This window comes from Parambassis ranga, chromosome 13 (genome assembly GCF_900634625.1).
Source record: "Parambassis ranga chromosome 13, fParRan2.1, whole genome shotgun sequence".
Classification (NCBI taxonomy): Eukaryota; Metazoa; Chordata; class Actinopteri; family Ambassidae; genus Parambassis; species Parambassis ranga.
The window spans coordinates 13663569-13672463 of NC_041033.1; the positions used below are offsets into that span (position 1 = coordinate 13663569).

At 40.2% G+C, this 8895-nt stretch overlaps 1 protein-coding gene across 1 annotated transcript; it reads left to right on the plus strand.

Moving 5' to 3' along the window:
• Positions 1–27: 27 nt before the first annotated feature.
• fxyd6 (FXYD domain containing ion transport regulator 6) lies at positions 28–8895 on the plus strand. Its single transcript, XM_028419585.1, has 8 exons — positions 28–243; positions 5542–5595; positions 5940–5963; positions 6382–6417; positions 6557–6631; positions 6901–6937; positions 7036–7085; positions 7706–8895. The coding sequence occupies exons 2-8, from the start codon at positions 5547–5549 to the stop codon at positions 7741–7743; spliced, it is 309 nt and encodes a 102-aa protein (XP_028275386.1). The 5' UTR covers positions 28–243; positions 5542–5546; the 3' UTR covers positions 7744–8895.

Sequence of the window (8895 nt, forward strand, 5' to 3'; positions counted from 1 at the left end):
AGAGAGGGGCAGAGGCAGAGAGAAAGCACAGAGAGGCTTTAACGCACAGAATAAGCAGTCACTCCAGGAGTCACATTGTTATCCATCACATCTATTTTTTTCCACGCAGAAGTAGATGTGAGCAGTGAGCGCGCATTGACAGATGAGAATACTTGTTGCAACAAAAGCCTTGTGAGACAAGCTGATTGATTCTTGTGGGTGGATATCACTTTGCGAGCCAACGATCCGCTGGAGAAGCAAAAGGTAAGTTGATGAGCGCATTTTTGATGTCTTATTGTGATATATATATATATATACCACGACAAGTGGAAGCCAGGGGTCATAGTTGTCCACGGGGGAGATGGGCAGGGTGGGAACGCGTGCCAAAACGGTGATTTGTTTTTTTAAGCTCACAATCCAATGTGCACAATTTGTTTAATTAGGATTGTAAATAAAATTCACACATTTTCAAGTGAAATTATTCATCTGTGCAACATGTGTGTGTTTACACGCGGCTGAATATGGTCACGGTAACACGCAGATATGCCTTTTATAAGGCTACTTGTTATTTACCATGCTCCAGTATACAGTGCCATGAGGGTGTGTCTGCTGGCACTGATCAACCTTCTCTGATTGCGTGGAAAAATATTGATGTATTAGTAAATGCAGACCAAATCGGATTGATTCACTGTGGAAAATATCAGGTGTCGTGCGTGATGTCACTTGTCATTAGGTGTAACCCGTTTAAAAAAACAAAAAAACAAAAAAAAAACACGCGGCTGATGGTGGCTCTCTTCGTGTCGAGCATCAGAGGATCCACAGGTTAAGGGGACGCAAAAGTGGATGGATGCGCAGACGTCAGTCAGGAGCTGTTGAGATTCGTCGTGCCCGGTTGTTTGTTATGAGGCTGTCATGAGTCTCGGCAGTGCCATGTAGGCTGTGCGTTTACACCACAATGGAGAGATTATCAGCGCGTTACCGAGGTCGGTCTCACGTCAGCGCGCAACTTGGACAGACACAACAACAGAGACAGTTTACATCCACTACCTCCTTAAACTGACGGCTTTATTCTGAAATGCTTGCACTCTATTACATTATCGGAATGAGCAAAAATTAGCGGAGTAATCCAGACTTTTCAAGCTGTGTGCCACACCCCTTGTTGCTTCTCACTCCGGTTGTCCTTTGAGTCCATATCACCTTAATTCGGCGCCAGAATTTTCATTTGGAGACAGTTACCATGGTGATTTCTGGACACTTTGGAACGACGCACTTTGTTGTCATGGTGATGTAACATCATTATGATGGCAGATATATAGGAGGCTAGGCTGTTTTTCACAAAGGTTATGGAGACTTTGGTACATGACCTGTTTAGCTGTCCTACTTTCTGTTGTTTATTGATGCTGAAAGAAGAAGCATTTTTTTTTAATAATTTAATAATTAATAATTTTAAATTTACATTCTCAGGGTCACTGGTCATTAAAATTATGTAAGGACATCAAACCTAAACACCCACAAAGGCAAAGCAAGGAGATCTGGAACAGTAATCATGCATTAACAGGAAATATAAAGATACATGCAACGCAACCTGCTAAAGATAAGCTAATGATAACTGAAACACATTCGCTTAGAGAAGCAGACAACTTCACATCAGACAATAAAGAAGTGACCACCATCACATGATATAATTTCAAATCTCACCAAGGACACGGATCCTGGTGGAGCTGCTGGGGTGTGGCTTCATGTAAAACACACATCAAGCACAGGATACAGTTGATGGGAGTATATATATTTCTTTCATGACCATTTATGCTTTTTCCCTCAATTTTATGGACTCTAAATTTATCTCTAAGCATTAAGCATGAGACTCACATTTAACCAAAAAGTCAAAGCCTAGATTTCTCCTGTTGTCATGCCTCTGTGACCGCTGAGCATCTCTTTGCACCTATCACTTTGACTTATTGTTGTGTCTTTGATCACCTTCCTGTTTCTTCCTCTACTCTCAGAAAATGTGCTTCAAAACATCCCCTGACCTTTCCTTTTAATGCTCTGTGTATTTTATGCTGGAAATGTCACTATCATACAACAGACTGCCCTTCTGCAGTCCTCTCCCTTCAGACAGTGTCTCCTCTGCATGCCCTTCGCCTGTACCCAAGCCAGACAATGTCTGTCCCCACATGCTAGTCTCCCATTCTCACTTTCGTTCAGCCTTCCCTTTACTGACAGAAAACAGCCTCTCTCTGTGTTTTGTGTGTGTGTGTATGCATCCAAAAACAGACCCAGTCATCCTGCCTGCCCTTTTTTTTCGTGTCCTCTCTTTCCTGACAAAGGGACGCTTGGCTCTCGAACTTGATATTGTTAAACAATAGTGCAGACAACATCGAGAAAAGATGGAGAGGCAGCCACTCAGGTGCCATGTATCAGGCTGGCACAGAACAGCTGCTTGTTATATTACATAGGGCAACACTTCGCTCCAAAGGGTTCTCATGGGACAAACATAACACTGACCCACTAATAGAAAAGTGTCAGTGTAGAATTGCCTAACAAGGGGGGTAAAAAAAGACTAAAGAAGAAGTTGCAACACTTACTGTCAGTACTGAAGGTAGAACTTTTTTGTATTGTTGTATATGTTGTATTGTTTTTTCACAAAGACCTGAGAGACAGGTGTTATAGTGTGAATGGCCATCTTGTATTTTGAGTGTAACTAATTGCTTAGCCTTTAACCCCATGCTATCTTCACTTACTGGAGATTGTCCAACAAGCCACTTAACCCCAAACACCAACTGTCATATCTGCACTATTAACAGGAATACATGGAAAAAATAGAGCCTCACAACTCTTTACCATAATTTCTTCTGATGTTCTGCACTGCCATTAGTGCAACACTGACAGAAGGAGCATTCTATTGATCACATATTGTTCTCTCATTCTCATTATAGCATGGGAGTGGTTGGAGAGTGTATTGTACTGCCGTATTGCCAATGGATAAATGGATCCTTATGCACAATTTATAACTTAAATGGATGATTTGACTCTCATGGAGTGTTACTATGAGCAGGTCCCTCTTGCAGGTGTCAAAACCCATATCCTAAATCAACCTTTTACATACTGTAAACTGAATAATAAAGGTACAATGGATGACCTGCTTATTGATTCTTTATCCTGGTTTTCCTCACCTGCTGAAGCTGCTTGTGCTGGATCAGTGTTTATTAATACGTCTCTGCTGAATGAAAGTGATGTGCAGTTTGAGGCCAACCATCCATCATCACCACTGATGTCTCTCTCAAGATGTGAAAAAAATGTGACAGACATGCCTTTATTGTCTCTTCTCATCCTTCACAGCTATGTTTGATTTTTGAACTGTCACAGCACTGCTCTGAAATCACCATGACCGTGTTAAAAATGACAACAAGAAAAGACTTCTGTCTTGTTTGTGTATTCACAATGTAATGAATGAAATCTCTTCTGTCTGTTATTTATACATTTAAAATGAACAAATTGAGAAATAAAAGCTTTTCAATGAAACCTTTCTTCGATTGGGATGCACATCCACTCTACTCTTCTGTGAATCAACCCATTAAACAAAGTATGTTTTTTTTCTGTCTGAGGTCAGACAGGGTTGCCATTCTAATGGATGTCTAATGGATGCTATAACTTCTTCTGTTTTTCAGTTGTCATCATGTGACACATTATTTCAGAAATGAGTTGCTAGTGTGTTGCTTCAATCTGTCTGAGGACTCAGAAATCAAATATACGAAGTACCAGCACACTGTATAGTGCTGGTACAACTCCATGTCGATTTCCAGCTAATGACTGTAATGTCTGTTAAGTGCATTATGTCCTTCACTGCTGATTCAATTGAGGGCAGACAAACAGCCAGATGGGTAGATGCACGTAAATGTGTCCAGTCAATCAGAGAGCTAATCAGACACAAATAAAGACATAGGACCAGGCAGGTGGACAGCAGAGCTGAAAAAAAACCTTTGGACTGTCGAGCTTCTCCATGTTGAACTTGTCACTTTGCATTAATCCAGTGTGGAGCTTCGGCATGCTTCGTCAAATATATTACTGTAAAATCATGTTGCCTGTCTGTGTTCATCTGCACTGAGCCTCTGCTCACTGTTTGATAGCGCCTCGAGGTTCATGTGTAGTACACTTGATTTGCTCTGGATAATTGTGTGGGGAATAGACAACTCAGAGCCATTGATTTGTGACTTTGTGTTGCCACAAGATTTGGCCTTGCACAGATATTAGTTATGGTAGTATATACATATACATTATAGTAGTTAAAAGACGTGGATCAGACCAGATCTGGATTTACCTATGTTACACGAACAAGAGAGAAAAAGGGTTAATTGTTATGTGGACAGATTTTTCTTCTGGGTTTATTTTCATTGACTAAAAATCTGTAGCCGTGTTACATTTAGTTGGAGTTGTTCTAGCAAGGTGAAATAGAAATACCACGAGCCACAGCAGTAGTGTAGCCCAAAAACTGATTAAATTTTGTACTTGGTAATGGCTTTAGAGGAAAGGTGCAGGCGTCATTATAGTTATTAGATGGGAATATAATCATCCATTTGCATGATTTCACTTGACCATAATGTTAATCTCAGTGCACAAGCCACTTTATCCCTCCCCCTTGCATCCTCTCTGCACCTCTGTCACTTTATACCAGCCTTAAATAAGCTTATACATTCTTAATTCATCCATGCACTCATCTCACACTATTTACATATGTGCCAAAACTGCACTGTTTTGCACTATTAACATCCTTTGCACCCACTCACCTATGTTCTTTACATATTTTGTATACCTTATTTATTGTTATACTTTTTTTTACACTTTATTCTTTAGTTATATGTTGTGGGTTTGAGAGTAACCGAATTCTCCGTATGTCCAGTACATATGGCAGTATTGACAATAAATCTGACTTTGACTTTGACTTAATCTAGTGGCACTAGAAGCTAGGGGATCATCAAATGAATTGGATAAGGGCTAAAGGCAGGAACACAGCTTGAAGTGACACACTAAAGCATGTGGTAATTTATAATAGCTTATGACATAGATGACAGCAATGTCATCTCAGTGCTTTTTAACTTTTTCTAAAATGTATTTGCCATAGAAATCAGTTGATTCCTAATACTTTTACGGTTGGTGTGTGTGTGTGTGCACAGTCAGTGAACATATGAAAATAGGCCAAGGTTGTCTGATGTCTGCAGGGAGAAAGAAGTAATCTCTGCCAGAAAAAGGGAACATGTATGGCTCTGAACATGGCTCATTATGCAAGATAAAAACTGTATCTGCAGGCCTTTTACATCAGTTAAGCTCAGGAGGTTTGGATAGAGCCAACACTGTGTGAAGATGTCAGTCTCCTTTCCCCACTTACTATGTGCGTGTGTGTGTGTATGTGGTCATAGTGTCATGACCAGAATGTTTGTTCATTGTTATTGCTCATGTCCCAAATTGCACGTGTGCTATAGTAATATAGCTCTATAAAAATGTCTCTCACTGGATTTTTTTTGTCTTCCTTTCATTTTCTCTCACATTTCCTCTTTATGTCAACAGTTGCCATGGAAACTATTTTGCTCTTCCTTTCGTCACTCCTGGTATGTGTGGCTGGTAAGTGCCCCCCTTACTCATGAAACACACACACACACACACATACACACACATACAAATCCATCTATACAAACATGCATGCATGCACACTCACACAGTGTCCAGAGGGAGGCAGTGTCAGGGTTGGTAGTCATGAAAATACACACACTGGGTGTGGGCTTATAGCAAAACACCAATTATTACTTTAAAGCTTTATGTGTGGGTTTCACAGACTGACTGTATAGACTATGATTAAAAAAAACAGGCCCACACACTGCAGTGGTGTTGTCTGTCTGTTTTGTGAGTAAGTGTGTTTCTCTTCTCATTTCCTTCCTTTCCTTCTTCTTTTTATCTCACACTCTCAGCTGTAGCAGACCCCAGTACTCAGGGTGAGTATCCCTCACATGGTCTCTAAGGGGGGCAAAGCTCAACAGCATCATAGATGGGTATACTTGTTTCCAGATCAGGACCTTAGGGATTGCCCCACTAAAGCAGATGTATGGATAGATCCCAAAAATGACTAGACCCAACCAGAAGGAGATTTTTATAGAGTGCTAAAGAGCCCCTATGAATAAATAATAAATGGAAGACACGCTAATGCATGGCGAGTAACAGACAACCCCAACAGGAGTATAATCAGCTCATTGATTACCCCTATTATTCTATTATTATTTAGTCTGTGGAGCCAGCACCTAGTGGCTGGAAGTGGCATTTCACTCTGACATATTCTCCTACATTTAGATGTAGTATTTCATGCCTTTTTTATTACCTTAACAGTGTGGTAGTCATTTTATTATATGTTTACAGATGAGAAGGAGAAGGTGGAAAACCCATTTATTTATGGTAAGTTAAACATTTTTTCAACAACATCAATTTACCTGCAAAGTTTCAGCTATAACGACACCTACACACACACAAAGTTGAATGATTGTTAATGATTACATTTCTGGTCTCTTGCTGTGTTTCTTGTTTCTCTTGTTAGACTATGAGAGTCTGAGGATTGGAGGCCTGGCATTGGCTGTGGTGCTGTTCACACTGGGCATCCTTCTTATCCTCAGTAAGTTCACTCCTGTCTGTGTGTGTGTGTGTGCCTGTGTATAATTTTATTATGTGGACATGCTCTCAATATAATTGATTGTTACAGTCAAATTAATAATAATTAATAATAAATGAGTCATCGTGACACTTCCATACTATGCTACTTTACAAACACTGTTTTGTTTTATCTTTATAATCAGGAAATACTGTTAATTGATGACACAGATGGTACATGTGGCTGATTAGACCCTGTGGGCAAAACAGCTAATGATTTCTTTTTGTTTCTAGGTCGGCGATGCCGCTGCAGTATCAACCAAAAGCCAAGGTATGTCATTGAAAAAAAAAAGAAAGAAAGAAATGTTGGGTTGTGTAATCATACTACATGATTTGGTTGCTATGACAACCTGTGGATTCTGTTTTCAGGGCCCCCGGAGACGAGGAGGCACAGGAAGAGAACCTGATTGTCTCCAAGGGTAAGATGCACATTTTACCTCTCTGTCAGCTCCCCTCACCTCTGGCTCACCCCCTGACATACATCCATAATAGATGTTTTCCTCTGGGATTCCCCTTCCAGGGGAAAGTGTGCTGCTGGGAGCATATAACTAATATATATTTTAAGTTACTGCTGACCCTTTTCCAGGGTGACGTTTGAAATCATAAATCCCATGGTGTTTAAGGTCCCGTGTCACTTCAGCAGCTATAGCCAACACCATTTAAAAAAAGAAAAATTAGCAATAAAATTGTAAGATAAACTTGCTTTTAGGTAAATGACCTGAAGGTTGTTTTTAGGTTTTAATATCATATTCTAGTATGTATCTTGGCAGCGACATTAGTTTCAGCCTCATTACAAACTTTAGCTTGGACGCTGTAGCTTTAAATGTAGCAGAGCAGCCAGAGTCTTTAATACAGGCACTTTAAAATAGTATAGTCTTACTGCATACTCACCAACTCTTTGAGAGAAGTGGAACTATGAGTAAAGTCCTTTGAGTGATTGCATGAGATGGAAAGAAGCCCTGAAATATTAAAGAGGAAATAACTGAGTTCTGCACTTGTGCTTTGACTAAATCTCTCGCCCTTGACCTCTTTTCTTCAGCTGCTGCAGCTGCCAAAGAAACTCCAGCAGAGAACTGAGGCAACTCCATGAGACCTGACTGCCTTCAGCAATGATGATCCGTTTTATTTGACGTTTACCAAGCAAAAGAAGAATTTCTGATTATTACGACTGGTTATATGACGGGGTAAGAGGGGAGGTCTGGAGGTGTAATATGTACATAAATCTTGTGCCTGTTGTTCTTTGTCGTGACCGTGCCAGTCCCTCAGTGCTCTCGTCCATTCCTGTGCCTTTTTTGTGACAGTCTCTCGCTCCCTTCATTGTCTTAGCCTGTAGCACCTTCGACACAAGATTGTCTTAGAGGAATTTTGAACGTTGTGTGGTTCGCTGTTCTCCATTTTGTACTTCTATCTATTGCCTTTAGAGTTTTTAGGATTTCGTCAGTTTGTTGTTTGTTTTGTCAGCTGTTCTGGATAATGTTTGTCACATTTGGAATATAACATATATGCATATATATACATATATAAGTATAGATAGTTCACATATAAGATATACACTTAGGTATCCTTCTGTTATGTTTATATGTTTGTTTTGGTGTGTGTTGTGTGCACATGCGGTATGGATGTGTATATGTATGATTGTGTGTACATCATGAGTGCATGTGTACCTATACGTGTAAATGTGATGAGCCTTATGAGAGACAATCTCAACTGCCACAGAGCTCGGACTGAGCACGGGAATGGTTTGCAGGTATCTGCTCGGGCTCCTCCTCCTGCAGCGTTTTACTATCTATGTATAGTGGAGGGAGCTCCTGCATCAGCTGTCTCACTGCCTTCTTCTCCACACATACTGGCTCCGTCAAGATTAACTATAGTCTCCAGCAGGCTATAATTAGTTTCCCCACACAAATCCACACTTGTACTGCCACAAATCTGTGAAGCCAGGGTACCTTTCATTTCTCACTCTTTGTTTGTTTATCGAAATTTCTTTGTCAGTTCCTGTGATGTCATCATATTGAAAAGAGAGAGGGTGTGGATGCTTGAGACTTAAAAATATCGATAGTATTTATGTGCCAGACTACGTTAAAAGTAGCCTTAATGTAAGCCAAATCATAGAGAGAGAACAGATGAACCGTCCTTGTTGTGACTCTCCTGTCTGGTCATTCTTAAGTCTTAGTTTTAAAGACTAATTGCTGTACAAGCAAATGCTATTCATTTTAAGCATGAGGCCTC

Bases quoted from the DNA above. Each gene is read 5' to 3' on its own strand.
- fxyd6 (XM_028419585.1), top strand. From the start codon at position 5,547: ATGGAAACTATTTTGCTCTTCCTTTCGTCACTCCTGGTATGTGTGGCT. The intron at 6,418-6,556 runs GTAAGTTAAACA...TTCTCTTGTTAG, and splicing joins GGAAAACCCATTTATTTATG to ACTATGAGAGTCTGAGGATT. The intron at 6,632-6,900 runs GTAAGTTCACTC...TTTTGTTTCTAG, and splicing joins GGGCATCCTTCTTATCCTCA to GTCGGCGATGCCGCTGCAGT.